The following is a 20,013-nucleotide window of genomic DNA, read 5'->3' on the forward strand; positions in this document are numbered from 1 at the left end:
CTGCATCGTGATAATTCATGTTAGCTGACTATTACACATGGTCTCCCCATAAACCCGCCCGTTTCCAGGTCCGTCTTCTGGAAGCCAACCCGGCGTGCTCACGGCCGATCACCATTTTCTATTAGCGTGACATTTCAACATCAAGCCATCGCCTCTAGGAAGTCTAAAGATTTATCACTCAACATATTTCAATCTACCCTCAAACTTGCAAACTCAATGCTGTCTCCAGCAAGGCTAACTTCCATTTGATAACAACCCTCAGGTCTTAACTCTAATGTTGAAACATATGGGACACACTCCATACAAGCTCCACGTTTTGTAGCTTTGCCAACAGATCTGTAGGATCCACCACCTAGTGCCGTGGTACTATACGTACCTAACCATCGCAATGGGGAATGTCTAGTTCGTTACAAAAGCGCTGCTAGCCCTTTACCCCCTTTTACCATATCCTGTTCCAAAATCCTGGATATTAAATACATGATCCACAGTATTCCTCTGCTCTTGGTTTGTGAGAATCATCAAACCACATTCCCGTTCATGCAAAGTTTGTTGCATATTATATATATGCCTTCCCGATTTAGACGATTCTGTCTCATCTTTCCAAGCCCCGCTACTAAAACGTAAAGTAGAACAATAAATAAAAAACAAAACTAAACTGAAATAAAGAAATTCGCTGTGGACAGGGCGCATCTGGTGAGAGCTTCATTGGATCTAGAACCGACAGCTCTGACCGATAGTTTGATGGCCTGAAGTACTCACCTGAATGGCATCGAAGGACAATGTTAGCATTCAAACATTCAACTCATCTAAGTACGTGCTTGTTGCCTGCCTGGGAGATGACCTTAGAATATATAGGCTAACGGAGATGGGATATGGATAGAGTGTATGTAGTTCACTCTTTCTGCCTAAGAGACGACTTCAGAAGAATATATAAGCTAATGAAAATGGGATATGGATAATGTGTATGTAATTGACCCTTTCTGCCTGAGCGATGACTTGAGATTATATAGGCTAACAGAGACGGGATAGGGATAGGATGTATGTGGTTAACCCTTCCTACCTGAGAGATGACTTAAGGATGGATGCCTTTGTACTAACCGAACCTAGTGAGCACTTCATCGGATTTGTCTGGTACTGCAGTATCAGCAAAACCTTATCTATGTAAGATCTATAATCATGTTACGCTTGCTATATACTCATAATTTTGCTAGCATGTCCGAATTACACCCCGCTATCCTTGGAGAATGTGTCGTGAATAATTGGGCTTCTGGTTTAGATAGGGTTCTCCACACGCCTTAGTGTAGGTTTTTCCTATTAAGTTAGGTTTCCCTATACTTTTATGCGAATGCAGAGAGTTATAATATTTCTATATTGCTTCTTAATCTCCTAAACCTAAATCGTGAAAGATTGTTAATATTTTTTTCTAAGCATGCCCTTTATATAAGAGATTCTATTCGAGCATCCTCCTATAAATTCTGTATATATTCCGGAGCAAAGGACCATAAGCGAGCAGGAAATTAAGAGAGTGGATCACCGAGAAGCGACCACAGCAGCAGTGTTTGTCTCGGCCAGAACGGTTGCGTAGGAACCGAACAACATTTGAACTCTTTTCGCTGGCTTTGGGTCCCAACAGAAGAAACGGCCCGTGGAGCGCATCTGACGAAGATCAACCACCACAATAGATTCCACGGGCATGATCTTTTCGGTCCAGAAAAGAAGGTATAGTTCATCCGCTAGTTTTAGCATCTTGCAAGGTTCGGTGTCTGCAAGCCCCTTCTCGGTTCCACCTAAACAGTGCCATGTGAATGTGCCTTGATTCAAATAGATATGTTCATATGCATCTCTGGGAGTGTAGCGATATAGGACATGTTTGCCGATAAGGTCATCCGTGGGCTGAAAAGGCTTGACTGAGTCGTAGCCCACAATGGAGGCATCCGAGAACTTGGTCCATGTTCTCTTCTGGCCATTCTTAATGTGGAAGCCAGAGATGCAGGCCACAGCCTGACCAGTACTGTAGTTAAGGATGAGGCTGACTTGCTCCTCGTAGTCTGGTTTGTAGAAATCAATGAAGAAGATGTTAGGACGCACTTCGAACGCCTTGCATTCCGCATCTCCTCTCTGGTCTTCTCCTACAACCTCCCACTTCAAAACGTGGCTTTCAACGAAATGATGCGTGATTCGAGTGGTGTCGCTGAAGGCCAGATTCAAACACGTTCCGCACAGTTTGTTAGTCTCAGCCATCAAGTGCTCACCGTAGCCGACGGCAAGAGCCTCAAGGTTCGGCCACTCTGAAACGGGAATATATCCTGGGGTTTCGCTGGTACTAGACATTGTGTGAGTTATTAAAGCAACTGAGGTTCGGTCAATTATGTTGGGAAACTGCAGAAAGACCCTGCTTGGAAGGAATAGCCACGATGAGAATATAAGAGAAACAACAAAGATTTATATGCTTGAACCGCATCATTCTCATGTATACTGTGGGGCAGCCTGCCAGAATTGATTATGAGGGAGATTTTGCTGATGATATCCGCAGATCTACCTACATTTGGCGTTGTCCTTTGACGAGAAGCGCAGGGTCCCATTAGATTTATTGAGAGTTCGCACTTTATTTCCTAAAGTGCATTAGTGTCATGTCTTCCATTCTACCAAGATATTGCAACTTCTGTGTGAGGGTTGTAACAGTTCAGCTCAGCTAAAGTCAAAAGATAATACGCAGTACAGTGTTTGAAGGAACTTCTTTGGCAGAGAGCCCGGTCGCACTTTTTGACGGAACTGGGTTTAGCGCTCACCAGAGGTTGTCATCGCTTGGCACTCATGGTGGGTTTAACCGCACCTTTCGACAAAAGATAGTGCCTCAAGCCACGGGGCCCTCGATCACAACTCCCCGCCGACACATTATAACAGAAAAGCACCCATAATTGGCTGCTGAGCCTCTGATGCGGCGCCAACCGGGGGCCAAGACGGCACTCACTTGGGAGAAGCAGGTTATCCTGGCGTGATCTTCGTATGCGCTACAGGATACAGCCTTGAGAAAGACGCTGAGACTGTGCAAGACAATTTAGAAGAACGCTGGCAACCCTAAGAAGAAATGGAAACATAATAATGAGGCGAAATGTGGCGAGCTGATGGCTGCGCAAATCTACTATTATTCCCTGGAGGGAATTGCCCCCGGGCAGCAGGAACCTCGAACAGAATGAGCCCATCCTGGCTGTCCCCTATGGCGACCCTGCTAATGTGAGTAAGACTTGCATAAATGCTATTGGACCTTCCCTACACAGGGTTTCCGGGGTCTAAGATCTGCCATGTTTGCGCATAGAAAAGCTGGGGTCGCGACTTTATCGTTGAGACGACGCGCCCCATGGTGTACATGGACATCACCCTCAAGCCAGAGTCATATGTACAAAATGAGCTCGCCTCAGGCACCCTTAATATCACCCAAAAGTAATTAGGTATGTCGCAGTAGCTAGGGATCGGCTATTGTCAACGACGGCGGGTGCGATTTATAATCGATGCCTTGTGTTAACGAACTCAAGTGGAATCCCAGTTTGAGCCTTCAAGCCCCAGAGCTGCTCCCTTGCCCTAGGCGAGCATTGATCTGTATCAGTATAAATCCAACTTAGCAGCAGAGTAATGCGACTAAGATATGGTGTGCATTCTGTCCACTCCCTCAGCCAGGACTCTAATAGGCCCAGGGTAGCGTAGTCCTTCCATTCCCATGAAGGCTACTCCTCTTCCAAGTAATCGCAATTTTGTAGCACCAAGTCATCCGTGATAGTCAGGAACTCAACGTTTCTAGGGATAACATCCTGTAGTCGTTTCGTCTCGTCCTGTACGAATCCCACTAGGAAGGCTAAGGGAATTCGGAGCGTCTTAATCTGGTTAAAGTTCACTGATGCTTTTAAAGAGCCCACCACCTCTAACCCAGGGAAGAGTTGATCATTAACCCCAGGTGGCAGTCAGCTGTGATAGTGAAATCCGTTATAGTTCTTTGGACATGAGATAGCGCGGCTGCGATCTGATTGAGGTCCACAACTTGGGTAATAAAGTCATCCTCGATACCTGAGTCATAATACTATTTCCAGGGTAGAGTTTCAAGGTTCTTAGTCACAGCCAGAATTTCCCCTAGATATCCTTCTCGGATATTCCTTAAATTAAGGGATTTCAGCTTTAATGAGACAGGTGCGTGTAGTGCGAGCCACGCCCATTTTTCCGAGTTTTGAGTGGAGGTGGACACGTACTGAAGATTTGGTAGATAGAAGAATGGCAAGATAGCTACAGTATACTTGGTCTTCCTGTCGCATGCTTCGTCTCTAGATTCACTATGAAGGAATGACAGTTCTGGAAGATGCTGAAAACTGCCTAGCTTATAAGTCCTATTCTCGCAGATTCCTGAAGAATTATTGGTGCGAATCCCTAAGCATATAGAGATCGGCAAGGCTTCATTGTCACAATCCTTTAACAGGGATTCATAAATATAACACATTTTTGGCCCCTTTCAGCCTCGTTCTCGAGGTGGGATTGCAAAGGATTGGATGATCACTCTATGCATTGTGCCTTAGTCGGGCCTATCAATTACTGCATTTGGGTCTTACCCACAGGTCCGAATGTCCCTGCGCAGCTCAAGACAGACCTACTTAACGCTGTCCTCTTCCCCCAAATGCGAAGGGCGAGAGATCTTCCAGTCGAGGAGAAAGGGAATGCGCCGTCAGACGACGATCTCGCACGATGACTCAAGCGGCCGAGGAAGCCGGCTCCCTCCCTGATGCCGCCTGGCCTTTCCTTCGAGATGCCACCTCGGGACGGGATGTTTCGCCAGAACAAGATATTTCTCTAGAGCGAGAGGTTTCGCCAGAGCAGAATGTTTCACTAGAACAAGATACCCCAAGGCGCGATGCCTCCTTGGAACGAGAGGTGTCTCCAGTGTGTGCGATTTCACCTATAAACAAAAATGAGTCCGTTGAGGAACAGATCTCCGGCTCCGTTTCTGTAGATGGTTGGCCAACTGAGCCTCAGCCTCTCGAACGTTCCATTGGGATGCGCCTACTCCGCGCCTCCTTTGGCGTCTTTGGTATCCTGGCGTCCATTCCCTTTCTCGTTCTCGCTGGAGTGGCTTTTGATCGAATTGACAAGGAGGTAGATCAAAAAGATTGGGATCGGGTCCAGAGAGCCATGTCGGCGGTGGGATTCCAATTCCGGGATCTCATTTTCGTTTGCTAACAATTCAGCATAGGCTGTGACGGCATTTCCAATCATCTTTGCTGCTGTAATGGGCCGTCTCTTGAAGGCTATTGCGACCTGGCAGCTTGAGAAAGGGGCCCGACTAGGGATCCTCGAACAATTGCTGGGCAGTTCAACAGTGGCAAGCGCCATCACCACTCAGTTGTTCATGAAATCGTTCAACCTACTTGGGTTGGGACTCTTAGTGATATGGGCCTTGTCTCCTCTGGGTGGGCAGTCATCGCTGCATATTCTCCATATCACTCGGGAGCCAAATGTCACTTCGGCCAATGTCACCTTTCTCAATTCCAGAGTACAGCCTATATTCAATCTCGTAGGCGACTTATCCGACACCAGCATATCACAGCTACCCTCGGTCTACGCTTCGCTACTGCTGTCACCAGCATCTATTAAGCAATCGACAATGGACCCTTGGGGGAATGTAAAAATCCCGCTTATGTCCCGACTTAGTACCACGGCCAACAACACAGGGTGGAGGGACATACCAGATACGTCAAATGTCTCATACTCGGGCCTAATGGGTGTGCCTCTTGAAGGTATCGCGGCCCGAGGAAACACATCGTTTAATATGGAGACTTCTTATTTCGACATCGATTGTTTTGATATCAGCGAGCAACGCAAACAAATCCCTCTCATTGACGATCCAGGCTCGCTAAAATTTACTTCCGGCGATTTACCGGGTCCGCATGTAAAGACGGCACCAAAAGGTACCTTCGTCGGAAGCAATGGCAGCATGGCCTGTGAGCTTGGAGAATGTTCTCAGTCTTTTGGAATCGGGATGGACCGGTACATCTCTGATAGGATCTATGGTGACCTCACTGCGTTTCCAAATATTACAGGAAATGATAGGACATATTTCAAGGAGCCGCCTATCTTCCTCTTTCAGTCTCGCTGGTGGGACGGGCCTGCGGTTCTTGGGGGTACAACCACCGTCGCCTACTGTCACCTCGACCAGATCTACGTCGAAGCCGCGGTCACTTGCATTGGCGACGGTACTTCGATCCCGCAGTGCTCTGTCACCTCTATGCGGGACAGTCTGGAGCGTCACCCCCCTAAGGACGTGACCATGTTTCTGTCGGTAAAGACGATGACAAGCTTCGCCGAAAGACTCGTAAGCGAGTCGTCACGAGGACATGAAGCAACAAGCTCTCTTACGGAGCGATATATGAATAACACTGCGAACCCGTTGGCTGCAAACATTTACGGCAGTCCGCTGTTCCGGCTTCCACCCAAAACATTCTCGGAGCGCCTGTCGCAAGTGATCAACACATACTACATGGGGAGCCTGGAGCCCACAGGGATCACAGGCGACCTATCGGCAGGGGGCCGAGTAAGCGCTAACCTATGGACGGAAGGTACCCGCACTGTCTGGAATCCAATGCGATACAGGATGAATGCCGGCTGGATGTTCATGTTTCTGTTGTCGACCCTGACGATGCTCGTAGCGGCAATCGGATGCTGCATTCTCATCGATCGCACCAACATCCCGGATATTCTTGGAGCAGTGTCGAGCATGACCCGAGATACGTCGCGCGAGCCTTTTCCCCCTGGTGGAAGCACACTAGATGGGATCGATCGAGCCCGGCTGTTAAAGGATATGTCTGTCCGTCTCGGAGAAGTTCAAGACAGTGGCTCGACGGCAGGATATTTGGCGTTTACGGGATCGGAGATGGCAGCACGGGCGAGGCGAGGGGGGTTGTATGGATGATGTTGGCGATCAGCGGGCGATTAAGAAGTATGACGAGTCCGATGACGTGATGGGATGATATACCGAGTAACGTGAATAGACAACCACAATGGCATTGACATTGATACTACGAACTAGTAACTACACTTAAATCAATGATCACCTTTCCAGCTATTTCTAAAAGCCATGATATCGGTATTTCTCAGCCCTGCACAGCCCTAACACAAATAGACTAGGCACCCAAATTCCCCTCCTTCCTTGGCAACGCAAATTGCGATTTGCTCACGAACCATCGGTCTGTCCGGCATTCTTCCTAGCCCCTTTAAAAGACGCCCCAGGACCCATTTTACCTGTTGGTCATTATCCTTTCTCGACTGATTTAGAGGCTTTTTACAGATCTTTTGGCTGTCCCTAAACCTGCGTGCATCTCAGCTGGTGAGTGTTTCCGCTGATGAACATCTGATCCACTCAGCCGATCCCCGATCAGCCCTACGCTCCACGCATGTCACTGATCACACGCAGGCTCTCACACACCCCCAACGCTGATATTTCGAATCGACAGAAGAAAGAATATACAACGAACCGAGAAAAATCATGGCAAACGTGCGTCTTATCCCCCTCGCCGTCCTCCTCGTCGTCGTTGTGGTCTTGGCAGCCATCGGGTATGTGTCCTGGTCGATCGCACAAGAGGTCACTCGCAAGACCCGCTCCAAAATGGAGAAGAAAAACGTCGTCTGGACCAAGGATGGAATGAAGGTGGGAGTGAAGGAGCTCGATGATGAGGAGTACAAGGACCGGAGTCAGAGGTACGTTCGTCGCCCCGCGTATGTGTGATGTGGTATGCTGACGGTCGACTAGTATTCTGGTCAACATGTGGAATCACACTTCGTTCCCTGCGTACAAGAGCCGGCTGTGGAATATGGCGGGGAAGACGGAGACGACTGAGACAGTAGAGAAACGAAAGACGTATGTTTCTTTTTCGCCTCCGCGTTTCGTGTCGAACGGCATACTGACTGAGACAGGTACTCGAAATGATTACGATAATGCATTGACTGAGCGCTGTTATGATTGATGAGCTGTGATGCCATGACGGCCTGGTTTGTTCAAGGTGTTTCTATTCTGTGGGTTGTTATCAGTCCCAGTGAGGGTAGAGGTTTGACGAAGACACCATGGCTGTTTAAATAGAGACTGTCATTGTATACAAACAAGAATCAGCTTCGGTATGTGAAGTGTTGTATGGCAAGAGAATGTTTCGATATCAGCCCTTCGACCCCATCGAGAGCGCTCAGACATAATAATGTGTATTAAGCTATGCATCTCGATGACTCAGCTATCCGCCAGGAACCCGCCCACGTGCCCTGACGGCGACGAATCAGGAGCGCACGTGCCGCGACTAAAATCGACTACGACAAACTAAACGATGCGGAGAAACATCACGTTGGTGATCATCCTCCTACGATAGGCCGACCCTGCTGCTGTTACATCGCGACTGGCCAGGGGGCCAATAATCGCGGGCTGTTTACTACGACCAACATGTGCTCCTCACTTTGCTCCTCACTTCCGCTCCACAGGGCGGTGCCATGCACCTATATAAGCTTTGCTGCCCAGACGGGCTCTGGCTTGGAGGAAACACTCTCGTCCAGCTGCAGCGGTCATCATGTCGCTCTCCTCCATCAAGGGTCTCCTCTCCAGCTACTCCCCCGTATCGGACTCGGAGTGCTCTGAGACGGATCTGGAGAAACGCCTCCGGTCCGATAATGACGACTTCGACGACAGCCCCCGCGGATCGTCATCCAATGCCCGCAGCGCTGACTCTAAAGAGTCCAAGCTCGTCGATGGACGCTTCATCTCCGACGCCATCATCGGCCTTTCCGATGGCATGACCGTCCCGTTCGCGCTGACCGCCGGTCTCTCCGCCCTGGGCGACACCAAAGTCGTCGTGTTCGGCGGTCTGGCTGAGCTGATCGCCGGCGCCATCTCCATGGGCCTAGGCGGGTATTTAGGTGCAAAGAGTGAAGAGTATGCATGCCTCCTACCATTTCCAATGGCCACCAAAAGCCTCAACACAAGCATACTAACCCTCCCGCAGAGAATCCTACCGCGCAACACTCAAAGAAACCAAAACCCAAACCATGACTGACCCTGAGTCCGTCTCCGACACCGTCTCTAACATCTTCGCTGCATACGACCTCCCCCCGGAGCTCACTGCCGCGCTTACCAGCCACCTCAGCGCCTCCCCCAAGCTGCCGGACTTCCTGATGAACTTCCACCACACGCTGCAGGAGCCATCCGGCTCCCGCGCACTCATCTGCGCGCTGACGATCGCCCTGGGTTACTTCATCGGTGGCTTCGTCCCCCTGCTGCCGTACTTCTTCGTCGGCCCGCACGACGCCTTCGTCGCGCTGGGCTGGTCCATCGCCACCATGGTCGTGGCACTGTTCCTCTTCGGCTACGGAAAGACTTGCTTCGTGAGCGGGTGGCGCGGCGCACGCAACGTCCGCCGCGGCCTCGTCGGCGGCTGTCAGATGGTCTTGGTCGGGGGCGTCGCGGCGGGCTCCGCGATGGGCCTAGTCAAGGCGTTTCAGCTGCTAGCGGAGAAATAGCCCTCTCGTATTTGTACAATTCAAAGGCATTGGGGGCGAGGCGTTAGGGTGTGCATTACATTAGGCGCTTCGATTCATTAAAAAAAACGGCGCTACACTGGGTCGACAGAACAGGAGCAAAAAAATCTATCATGTCTATCCTACAAACATAACACTACATCGTAACGCGTGTCACGTCAACATCACCCTCACCTACTGGTAGAACCGATCCCCCCGCGACCGCGCCGTGCTCTGCACGCTGCCCACCCCCAACCGTCCGACCTCGGCCACCCCGCTCTGCACATCGCCCAGTCGCACCCGCACGTCACGCAGCAGCCGCGCGCGCTCCGCCCCGCTCAGCGTGCTCGCCGGTCCCGGCAGCCGCACGTAGGGATTCTCCCGCGTCAGACTGCTAACATACCCGAGGATGTCCGGGGTGAGGGTGCGGCTCTGCACGACGGGGGTGAGCACGACGGCGACAACGAGGACGACGACCGCCACGATGAACACGGGCACCCAGGGCCAGTGTGTGACGACGGTCGGGCCGGGGTTGTTCAGCGTTGCGGGCGCGGCAACATGGCCGACGACGGCGGTGGTGTAGGAGGCGTTGCTGGCGGGCTGGTCCGACTGCGCTGTGATCAGCTCGTAGCCCAGCCGCGCGGTGTAGTAGCTGTTGATAAGCTGCGAGAGCCGGCGCGAGAATACCGCGGCTGGGAGGTTCGACAGCGCGGAAAAGTCTTCCCACGAGGTGTGGTCCCATTCGTCGATGTCGTGCAGGTAGTGCTCTTCTAGGGTTGGGTAGAACGGGTGGCCCGCTGGGGTGGTGTTCATCATGGCGCCGCCGAAGGTGTCGAATAGGGGCGCTAGGAGGGGTGGAGTGGAGGAGGAAGTCGTCCGCACGGCGGTGGTGGAGCAGTTGTTCTGCTGGGCGGCGATGCCGGTCGTGGTGTTTGGCGCGGTACAGCCGATGCGGGCGTCCAGGGACTGCTGCGTCAGCGTGCAGTTCGCCACGACGTAGTGGTAGTCGCCCATGTTGGCGTAGTCTGGGGACGACCAGCGGATGATAGGGCCGTCGTGGCCTGGAGGCGTGCCGACGCTGTTGGCGGGGATGTATTTGAGGATGGGCACGCCATTGAGGTTTATAGCGGAGGGTTGCATGGCTGAGGCATTGTTGTTTATGCCTAGCTGAAAGCAGTCTGCGACCAGGTAGGCTGTGCTTATGGTGAAGGAGGCGTTTGCGTGTACGGGAAGGCCCAGCACGGGGATGCCTAGGAGCGAGGAATATTCGATGTCCGGGGTGACAGGTTGCCAGTCGCCGGCGGTATCTGTCACGAATGGAATCTTGACGTTGCCCCAGGCGTCCATGGATGAGAGTCGGGTGGTGCGAGGCGCGAGGATGTTCGAGACGAAGAGCTGGTCGGCGAGATCGTTCTTGCTGGTGACAAGGGACGGGTTGAGGCTTTTAGATGTCGTTTGGCTGATATCCAGGTAGGCTAGTTGCAGCGTAGTGTTGTGATGTCGCTGTTCGGCGGATAGGATGCGCAGTGCAGATTGCGCACCCAGCGGAGAGAGCGCCCAGAGAAGAAGAAGGCCCAGTCCGACCAGATTAAGAGATCTCAAGACGTAGAGAATGGAGAGTGTTCCGAACACTGTGCTGCTTCGTCGCAGTTGTTCAACACTGCCTAAGGAGGCGGATCGCTCCAGCTGCCACTGGGAGATTTGTCGGAGCATTCGACTGACAATGGCAGCAAACGCGATCGGAAAGACCGTCACGGCCTGGATTTGTTAGTTCCGAGATTTCTTTCAGCTGGATACGCAGAACTATACCACTTTAATGGCAGTTTGAAGCCGGTCCCAGGTGCCTTGCGAGACGGTTCTGTTGTGGCCTATCAAGGCATATAGAGCCAGGATCACGTATGGCAGCACGACCAAGATCCAGATGATATGGGCAACCCAGTATTTCCTTTGCGAACGGATGGTCTGAGGCTGCAATGGCCATTTTGACACGGGTATCGACACGGCATCATTAGACAGCAGTGGTTGCGAAGAGTTACGAGAATCATATCTCAGCCTTGAGTCCTCCTCGCTGATACTGCTGAGAGACGATAGGGTATGTCTCTGCGACATGTCTGTGACAATTTGCCAGAAGAGATAATGAGATGTGTCGAAGTCCTGTGGGAATGAGTTTCGCGGGGATCAAGACAATATCAACATGTCGATCCTCGGGATGGTGTTGACAACTTGGGGCCAAAAAAAGATCTCGAGAATGGGCCTCACTCCAATCAAAACTACTGCGACCCCTCTAGACAAGCCTTGGGGCAGTGTCTAGGAGGATTCTGACTGCTTATGGTGGGTAAGCTGCATGTTCAGGGGACAGAAGTGCAGAAACACTGCCTACCAGCCTCGTACCGCTGCAAGGCTGGCTGCCGATCCCTCCACCCCCACCTTCGACTCCAAATAAATGCAAAGAGAGTCTGAAGTTCAGCAATTCGGGTCAGGAACTCATGAAGTAAACACAATGCGAGACTCCTGGAAACGCCATAATCTCTCGGCCCCTCAATCTCGTTCTGGGGGCAGTCAATATGAACTGGTGACATCTCAGGATGTCTCGAGCACGCCCGATGAAAAGCCCTCGGGCTCAGGCGCACAAAAACTACAACGCTTCAAACCCGGCAATTTGACATTAGATGTTTTCTTGATCGCTGTCTGTACCCCATTTCTTGTCCTCCTGGGTATAGCGCTTGACCGGCATGGTCGAGTCGTGGTGGATCATGACTGGAATCAGATCCAGCAGGGAATGTCCATCGTATAGACCCCAACTCTTCACTCTGAGATGTCACAGCTAATTACCACCTAGTCCGTCACTGCATTCCCCCTAGTTTTTTCGGCCGTCGCTGGAACCCTAGTACAGAGGTTCTCGGCATGGAAACTCGAACGGGGAAGTTCAATTATGACTCTCGAGCAGCTCAATGGTTGCTCGACCTTGATCAACACCATTACGACTCTTTTCTCGCTACGTGCCGTCAACATACTCAGCGTAGTCCTCATTGCTCTGTGGACTTTCTCACCATTAGGAGGCCAGTCTTCACTATACATTTTACGAACACGGCCTTCGTACAACACCGAAAAGATACCGCTTACCTACTTCAACTCAACAGAGGACATTGTAGCCCTGGGAGCGGACAACCTATCCTTCGACTTCCCCTTTGCAAACTCGCTCTTTATGGCTAGTATCCTGGCCCCTGGATATGCCAAATCATCAACCACAGACAACTTGGGTTACCTCAAAGTGCCCATCCTCGAGACCATCGCGCCCAGCGCAAATGCCAGCGGATGGTTCGAAGTTGGCAGCCAACCCGTCAACTACTCTTCTCTCCTGGGTATTCCCATCCTGGGCATTGACCGCACGGGCAACATCACTCTGCCCATGACAGTCTCCTACTTCCAGCTCCATCTGGTTAACTCGACTGGACCCGAAGTTCCTCTGGGTGGGAAAGGATTTTCCGTGAATACCAACCTCACCGCAACAGCTGTGTTCCAACCAGCAGAGTCCGACTACCAACTTGCATTCAACTTGACCCGTATCTTCGCCGAAACAGAAATCGTCTGTTCTAGTGACACAGCGCCCTCCGCAAAGGCACACAAATGCGCAGTAACCTCAATGCGCCGGTTGCCTCACACTTACAACCCCTTGGATCCCTCTATAGATAGTGCAAAGACAGTCTGGATTCAAAACGTCATCCGTTCTCTTGACGACGTCAGTTCCAGACGCCTATCTTCCACAGAGACGTATCTTATCGATCCCGAACAGGCTGGCGGAGCCAACCATGCCAGTGCCACCATATCCCGGGACGATCTTCTTCTCCGCCTGGCTCAGCTCATCAATACGTACGCAATCAGCTTCTATGATCCTAAGGGGTTTTTCCAAGGAAAACCCAGTGAGGAATACATGGTCAATGGAACAGGAATTCACACCTATTTTAATGGCGATCATATTTATGAGGTCGTTTGGCCGTGGATGGGGGTTTATATGACCGCAACGCTGATGATGGTGCTCTGTGCACTCGTCCTTACGTCCCTAGATCCCCTCACACTCAATCCGGAAATCCTAGGGTACGCATCGACCGCGCTATGGGAGAACCAGGATCCCAGGATTCCGAGCCATGGAAGTGCTATGAGCGGGGACGTGAGGTCGAAACTATTCAGGAATCTTGTCATCCGGTTTGGCGATGTCAAGGAGAGCGAGGCAGCTGTTGGACGGCTAGGAGTAGGCTTGGTAGATACGGTGACTGCGGCTCAGAAGAAGAGATTATACGAATGAGGTCTGTTTATAGAGCGCATTTAGCTATCTAATAATTTTGCATATCTGCCCAGATGCTTAGGCACTTGGATACCTTGTACCTAACACATCGACATGATGTACATAACCACTCATATATGCATGGAGCGCTGGCCTATTATTACCCTTGTTCAACCCGTGTGTACTGGTCTTTTCGCACAATAGTATCCATTTCTTTCTCGACGTTTGTGTTCTTCAAAACGACAAAGTATATATTTCACATCCGCAGTACGGTGATATTTGCACTGCGCCCAACGTATATTGGGTCGCAGAATAAGATCACTTTCGGATAATTGTGGTAAAGAGCGACGAGGCTGAAACTTGTGCTGGCCAATTATCTCACGGCGTCAACCACCACCTACACAGCCTCAATCCACGCTGTCAACGTGCGAGAGTCCTCCGAAAAAGGAGACGAGCGAAAGTGTCATTCAGTCGCAGAGCAGCTAATCTTCAGTCATTAACAGAAGACTCTTTAGCCATGAGCGATCCCTTTTCGGTAACTGGAAGTGCTGTCGGGGTAGTCTCCCTCGGACTCACTATTTGTCAGGGCTTTCTCAATTACTATGGGCCTTGGAAGACGTATGACGAAGAAATCCGGGATTTCACCTCCAGGGTTTATGACCTTCAGGCAGTCCTTCAGGTACTGGAGGCGCTTCTTTCCGAGTTTCAGGAGAGTCTTCTACTTGGAGAATTCCAAGGCAAAGATGAAGATGTATGTGGGGTATTGGGAGACGCTTGGGACAATCCTCCATCTGTAGCGGAAAGTGATGGGCTAATTATAAATAGGCGGGCCAAAACAAAGGTTATCAAAACCTGATCCTCGGCAATTTGGAAACCTGCAAACAGGCATGTCAGAGACTAGAGAATATGCTGAAAAAATGCAAAGCAAACAGCATATCCTCAGAGGGTGCTAAAATGCCCGATTGGCTGCAGCTCAACAGAGCAAAATATCCATTTAGGAAAGGCACATTGGTTTCCCTCTCGCAATCAGTGACTGGGTTTCAGCATAACCTGTCCATGGCGCTTCAAATTCTTCACACGTAAGCTCGAGAATATAAACAATTGAGCCAATATGCTAACCACTACAAGGGTTATGGCGAGCCACCAGCAAAAGCAACTCCAAGAACTTGTTTTACGAGCTTCATCGATTGATGTACGAACGACTCAGATTCTAAGTACAGTCGGACGTCGAACAGAGCCGGTTTCGGTTCGAGGGCTTGTTGACAAACAAATATGCATTAAAGACCAGGCTTACTCGCCCACTAGGGTAGGCTCGAGGTGCACTTGTACGCGCATACCATGGGGTTCTACATCCGCTATATCTTTTTTTGCGCTGTTCCGTCGAGAAAGATGCCTAATTCACCATAGAGACCAGAAGGTGACCACTTTGGGGGCGAAATATACATACTGCAATAAAATGTTCGGCCTCTCCCTGCAGATTATGATGACTCTCAGGCAAGCTGCCGGGGAGTTTTCAATAAGCCCTTCTTTGCGCATGCGGTGCTTAGTGGCAGATGATTCCCCGGCATTCAAGTTACTTGCAGATGCCCGCAGAGACATTCGCAGGGGAAATGGAAACAATGCTATATACCTCGAGGATACCAGGAGAGCTTTACTTCAAATGTTTTGCGATGGCCAAGCTTCTCCAACTAGTATTCTTAGGGACGGTAGTACCCTACTACACGTAAGTGTCTCGGAACTCCCATCCTCCCACCATCCACAGAGAGAGCGAGACAGCACTCCCGGGAGAGATCGTCCTATATAAGCCCAGAACTAACCTTCTCCCTACAGAAACTTGTGGACACTTTTAATACTTTGGACACCGCATCGCTTAGCACGTTCCGATGTTTTGTTAAAGACTTAATAGACGCCGGGGTGCCCTTACAGGAACAAAAGGTCAATGGCACAACGCTGTTGGATGATTTCATGACGGATATAGTAGCATATAAATGGTTTCAAACCTACTATCACTCCGACACTATATGTCTGAGCTTTCCAGAAGAGCTCTACCTAATATTTTCGGATATGTTGATATCCAGTAGCCCTCTACCGTCCCCAACGACGATGGCTCCGGTAACACTCTTCATCTACTTTGGGATCATCCGGCGTCTTATAATGTCAGATGTCTACGAAGGTAGGTGTAATCATGTATCAGTCGTAATTGCAGCTAACATGACTTGATTGTCAGCCCATGTCTTCTCCGATGCTGAACTTGCAGCGCTCACCCGATCAGAAGAGGGTCTGCTAGAATATATCTCAACGCCACCTCAACCCAACCTCGATACCATCATCAATATGTGCTTAGGCTGGCCGCAAGGACTATCATTAATTTTAAAATCGCCCCTCAGGGCTCATATCCCTCATACCAAGATACTAATCTCTTTTGTTCAAGCCTGCCACGCTGGTGACACTGAATGTGCAATGCTCCTACTTGAAGCTACTGATATAATCACTACGGGTCATCTCCAGAGCGCTAGCAGAAGTGAACGCTTTGAACTTGTGGACGCTGTTATCATGAGAATTGCTTCCCAACGAAAAGAGCTTCAAAATCTTGCCTTGTGCCAAATGACGTCTCAGAGGATTCGCCAGCTAGGCTTGCCATCGGAGAGCCTCTTGGATCTTCGGGCTACCAACGTTTATAAGGCGTTAAAGATACGACCCCCCGGTATAGATGAGTATCCGGCCAGTGCCACTGATTCAGTATATAGCTGCATTTTGTACAATATTGATGCAGCAAACCGTCTTTTTGAAGTTGGATTCACGGATTTAAATCAGAGCAATGAAGATGGACTTACCGCAATGATGCGTTTCGAACCTACCCACGGGGCGCCGAGGAAGGATTTCTTTGATATCCTGCATTTTGCTCAATGGATGGTGTCGAAAGGCGCCAATCTTTATCAGAAGTCTGGAGATGGTCATCCCGCAATATATCACCTGGCGGAAATTGTCGGTTATGATATAGGCAGTCTTTGGCGACGGAACTCGTTCCGCGAACTGCGGAAGCGGAAATCTGAGACTTCCATCGAGTTACTTCATGCTATCCTTGTGGATGATACAGTAGATAACTGTTCTTGTGCATGCTCGTTGGGTGGATGCCGACCCTTTACGAGATTGCTGAGAGGTTCGGACCGCAGATGGGTCGATATGAATATCGACCAATTGTTCAACAAAATCATTTGCTGGGGTTCTTTGGGCAGTAGCGAGCCACGCCTTGCCGAACATGTCCTTCGATATTTCACTTTCGAGAAATTGGGTATCAAGCATACATGCCACTGGAAGTATGTCCAAATGGATGAGGATGAAGTGGAAGAAATCAAGCAAGAGGAGCGTTACAACATTGCCACTCTTGGAGAGCTCTTGGTTGAGTTCAATTACAAGTATAAGGACTCTGGACTTACGCTTGACAAGTTTCTTGGTGGCTACTGGATTGATAGGATGGAAGAGGTTTTATCGGGCAGCAGTGAGATTGATCCCGACGAGATTCGACAAGTCCAAGAGATTGGAGTTGTGATTGTCAGCGAAGAGTCTGGGGGAGAGGATGAGGACGGATTCTGATGCTAGATTGATATATATGCTTAAGGTCACACATTGCTTCCCTTATCGCATATATTCTTATCATGCTGAAGTAGAGCCCTAGTTCCTTACTGTGTTTACACCAAAATGCCACCGAAATACTATTCCACCTCATTTACTTCTGGAAATGAGTGTGAATCATTTGCTTCATTGAAGGATTTCGGGGATCCTGATGTGGCACTTTCCAAACAACGGACTACCTTCGTACAAGCCACATTCCATCCACGTTGTTTTTGTTGTTGAGTTGAGCCAAGTTGTTCATTGGATGTTTCACTGGCTAACCGACATACCAATTTCTTAGGGATAATTATATTTGCCGCCCCTTCTCTAATTAATATGTTACTAGCGAGTTGTTCAGGCAGTCATATTGTCGGAGAGAAATCTTAGTCAGAGCAAGGGGGGCACTGCCACTGCAGCGCCGCAATCGACGCATACCAAGTTGGGGGACCGTTTGTTACGGAATGCCTTGCTGTTTCAGATCCGCAATGTCATTCAGCCTTGCTATGTGGGATTTGGTATGCAAGGCGGCGCTTGACGTTACATTGGCCGTTTCGCATGTCTGAAAATGCACGCATAAGTAGGGTCAGGTCAAGCGCCGGCGAATTCAGAAACATAGTTTATACGAGTGCGCAGTAAGGAAGAATATACCCTGTGCATATCTTTCATTCCCTTGGTGTGATTGAACGGAGCAATCTATCTCATGCAGGATGACTTCATGCAGCCGAGCGACGCGGAAGTTGATTCGAGGGCACGAGGCCATCAGGTGATATCAGTCCATGCAGCGTGCCTCATTCGGTCCAGCCACGGTCGGTATTTTTCTGCCCCGTTCATATGCAGGATGAATAATTGCAGGTGGTGTTTGTACAGGCGCATACGGAGAATACATACAGAGTCCGAATGTCTGTAAGTGAGATTGGGCGCGGTGGACCCACGGGTTCTGGGCGGTCGATGATGTTGGATGATGTCTTTGACCGGACATGATGCAATGGATTTTACTGCGGATTTTATGATTCTTGAGGTTCTTGATAGGGGATGATGTTGAATTCAACTATTTCGTTGAACATGCTAGTTTGGTCAATATTCTAGGACGATTTAATGATGATCTACTGCTTCGATCATGTTGTTCTGCTTGGCGGTGGTCCAAGCTCTTAGTCGTTTGCTTTCCTCCCCTTTGGGTCCTAGGCAACAGGGAAGCACAGTCAGAGGGAACGAATACGAGACTCCTCTGCATCTATTCCACCTATTCAATAGGGATTACTCCGTACATGATTCTATTTATATAGAGCATCAGCATGAATGCCCACTTCTGGGCTCTCCGTATACGATAGAATCATACGCTGTACTGTACGGCGTACGCGCTAACATCCAAAATGCAGTCGCCTTGTAAGCCTCGGGACGCCGGGCATCCTTTAATCTCAACCGCGGCGGACTAAATCGGCGCTGGGCCACGGTTGAAACTCCCTTCCATCACACATGTCGCCCACAACCCAGCCAAGCAAGGGAGCTGTTCCCCCATCGACGGGGAGAAAGGACCACGATCTTCTGGACGTGTGCCATGGTCAGCTGGCTCTTCCCCGCTCGTCAGCGCTTGCTGGGTGATTTTCCCTGCGCCCAAGCTTGACGCCCACTCAGATGCAGGTCGGATGCAGAGTGATCACCCTCTCCGGCGCGGCTTGCCGTGATCTGCCCACCATTTCAGAGACGTTAGTTGGGAAGGAGGTACATGGGGAGTCTCGTATCTGAGCGTAAGCGCTGTACGGATGGTATGACTTCCGAGGGCAGTACGGTAATCACCCTGTAATGGCGCCGGAGTTTGTTACCGTCCATGTTTCCATTGGGATTCGGGATGCAGTGGATGTTCCTCTTTTCCCGTTTTGGAAGGGGCGACATGCTCGTGTGCCCAATGAACTGATGTATCTGTCAAAGTAGACGCCGCGAGGAGACCTTTCTCCTCATGCGATGGACAGATAGACATATCATGCTTGTCATGCAGGGAGAACGCTGGAGTACGCCGGCGGATGACACTCATCTCCAGGATGTCTCAGTCTGATTCCTGCGATCTCCGATGGCTTGGTTGATAATTGGGATGGCTGGGTTCATTAAACTGACGGCCGATTGGATTTGGAGCTGAGCTGACAGGATAACACATAACAATGGAGACGGAGGAGCTGTGCTACGAGGTGTCCGTTAATTGGAATTAGTATGGAGCTAGTAAAGTAACCTCCGCGGCTAAGGACCGAGCTGGGGCGATGCACATGCAGGCGCACTAGGATCGTCCACTCGAGTACGCCGTATGAGCGCGCAGGACACAGTACACAGTAGAGCAAGACTAAGCAGTTGGTTGACTGTTGGAGAGAAAATACCGGGAGAATGGAATTGGGAGAAGATCGTGATGGAAACCCATGGATCTGGGAGGAGGTGCGGGATTTCTGAATAGACTGGTTGACCAGTGGATAGAGGAGAGGGACTATTGGAAATATACTCCATGCCCCCTTTTCCCAGTGTATCCAGATATTTTGCTTGGGAGGATGGACTCGGAGGAGATTAGGATTAATGAGGATCGGAAGATGGAAAGCCCTTTCAGGGACAGTGGG

At 50.2% G+C, this 20,013-nt stretch overlaps 10 protein-coding genes across 10 annotated transcripts; 8 read left to right on the plus strand and 2 right to left on the minus strand.

The window, feature by feature from the left end:
- Window positions 1-1,530: 1,530 nt before the first annotated feature.
- On the minus strand, window positions 1,531-2,331 carry BDV59DRAFT_202993 (molybdenum cofactor biosynthesis F family protein; the record flags this gene model as incomplete). Its single annotated transcript, XM_073694178.1, has 1 exon — window positions 1,531-2,331. One exon carries the CDS (start codon window positions 2,329-2,331, stop codon window positions 1,531-1,533), a length of 801 nt encoding a protein of 266 aa, XP_073546863.1.
- Window positions 2,332-4,427: 2,096 nt separating this feature from the next.
- BDV59DRAFT_180852 (uncharacterized protein) lies at window positions 4,428-5,817 on the plus strand. The gene is made up of 2 exons (XM_073690130.1): window positions 4,428-5,671; window positions 5,724-5,817. The coding sequence occupies exon 1, from the start codon at window positions 4,726-4,728 to the stop codon at window positions 5,215-5,217; it is 492 nt and encodes a 163-aa protein (XP_073546864.1). The 5' UTR covers window positions 4,428-4,725; the 3' UTR covers window positions 5,218-5,671; window positions 5,724-5,817.
- Window positions 5,818-5,844: 27 nt separating this feature from the next.
- Window positions 5,845-7,038, plus strand: BDV59DRAFT_180853 (uncharacterized protein). The gene has a single exon (XM_073690131.1). The coding sequence runs from the start codon at window positions 5,972-5,974 to the stop codon at window positions 6,944-6,946; it is 975 nt and encodes a 324-aa protein (XP_073546865.1). The 5' UTR covers window positions 5,845-5,971; the 3' UTR covers window positions 6,947-7,038.
- A 481-nt stretch (window positions 7,039-7,519) lies between these two features.
- Window positions 7,520-7,960, plus strand: BDV59DRAFT_202995 (uncharacterized protein; the record flags this gene model as incomplete). Its single annotated transcript, XM_073694179.1, has 3 exons — window positions 7,520-7,731; window positions 7,784-7,891; window positions 7,948-7,960. The coding sequence occupies 3 exons, from the start codon at window positions 7,520-7,522 to the stop codon at window positions 7,958-7,960; spliced, it is 333 nt and encodes a 110-aa protein (XP_073546866.1).
- A 230-nt stretch (window positions 7,961-8,190) lies between these two features.
- On the plus strand, window positions 8,191-9,666 carry BDV59DRAFT_57736 (VIT1/CCC1 transporter family protein). The gene is made up of 2 exons (XM_073696676.1): window positions 8,191-8,944; window positions 9,015-9,666. The coding sequence occupies exons 1-2, from the start codon at window positions 8,583-8,585 to the stop codon at window positions 9,526-9,528; spliced, it is 876 nt and encodes a 291-aa protein (XP_073546867.1). The 5' UTR covers window positions 8,191-8,582; the 3' UTR covers window positions 9,529-9,666.
- Window positions 9,667-9,720: 54 nt separating this feature from the next.
- BDV59DRAFT_202997 (uncharacterized protein) lies at window positions 9,721-11,634 on the minus strand (the record flags this gene model as incomplete). The annotated part of the gene is made up of 2 exons (XM_073694180.1): window positions 9,721-11,283; window positions 11,335-11,634. The coding sequence occupies 2 exons, from the start codon at window positions 11,632-11,634 to the stop codon at window positions 9,721-9,723; spliced, it is 1,863 nt and encodes a 620-aa protein (XP_073546868.1).
- Window positions 11,635-12,025: 391 nt separating this feature from the next.
- BDV59DRAFT_202998 (uncharacterized protein) lies at window positions 12,026-13,828 on the plus strand (the record flags this gene model as incomplete). The annotated part of the gene is made up of 2 exons (XM_073694181.1): window positions 12,026-12,313; window positions 12,365-13,828. 2 exons carry the CDS (start codon window positions 12,026-12,028, stop codon window positions 13,826-13,828), a joined length of 1,752 nt encoding a protein of 583 aa, XP_073546869.1.
- A 49-nt stretch (window positions 13,829-13,877) lies between these two features.
- Window positions 13,878-14,142, plus strand: BDV59DRAFT_180858 (uncharacterized protein; the record flags this gene model as incomplete). Its single annotated transcript, XM_073690132.1, has 1 exon — window positions 13,878-14,142. Exon 1 carries the CDS (start codon window positions 13,882-13,884, stop codon window positions 14,137-14,139), a length of 258 nt encoding a protein of 85 aa, XP_073546870.1. The 5' UTR covers window positions 13,878-13,881.
- A 67-nt stretch (window positions 14,143-14,209) lies between these two features.
- Window positions 14,210-15,811, plus strand: BDV59DRAFT_180859 (uncharacterized protein). Its single transcript, XM_073690133.1, has 4 exons — window positions 14,210-14,558; window positions 14,633-14,886; window positions 14,936-15,530; window positions 15,638-15,811. The coding sequence occupies exons 3-4, from the start codon at window positions 15,361-15,363 to the stop codon at window positions 15,708-15,710; spliced, it is 243 nt and encodes an 80-aa protein (XP_073546871.1). The 5' UTR covers window positions 14,210-14,558; window positions 14,633-14,886; window positions 14,936-15,360; the 3' UTR covers window positions 15,711-15,811.
- Window positions 15,812-16,990: 1,179 nt separating this feature from the next.
- Window positions 16,991-17,401, plus strand: BDV59DRAFT_202999 (uncharacterized protein; the record flags this gene model as incomplete). The annotated part of the gene is made up of 1 exon (XM_073694182.1): window positions 16,991-17,401. One exon carries the CDS (start codon window positions 16,991-16,993, stop codon window positions 17,399-17,401), a length of 411 nt encoding a protein of 136 aa, XP_073546872.1.
- Between the last annotated feature and the right edge of the window lie 2,612 nt (window positions 17,402-20,013).

Source organism: Aspergillus ambiguus, assembly GCF_047715705.1.
Source record: "Aspergillus ambiguus strain CBS 117.58 unplaced genomic scaffold BDV59scaffold_21, whole genome shotgun sequence".
In the NCBI taxonomy this organism is placed as follows: domain Eukaryota; kingdom Fungi; phylum Ascomycota; class Eurotiomycetes; order Eurotiales; family Aspergillaceae; genus Aspergillus; species Aspergillus ambiguus.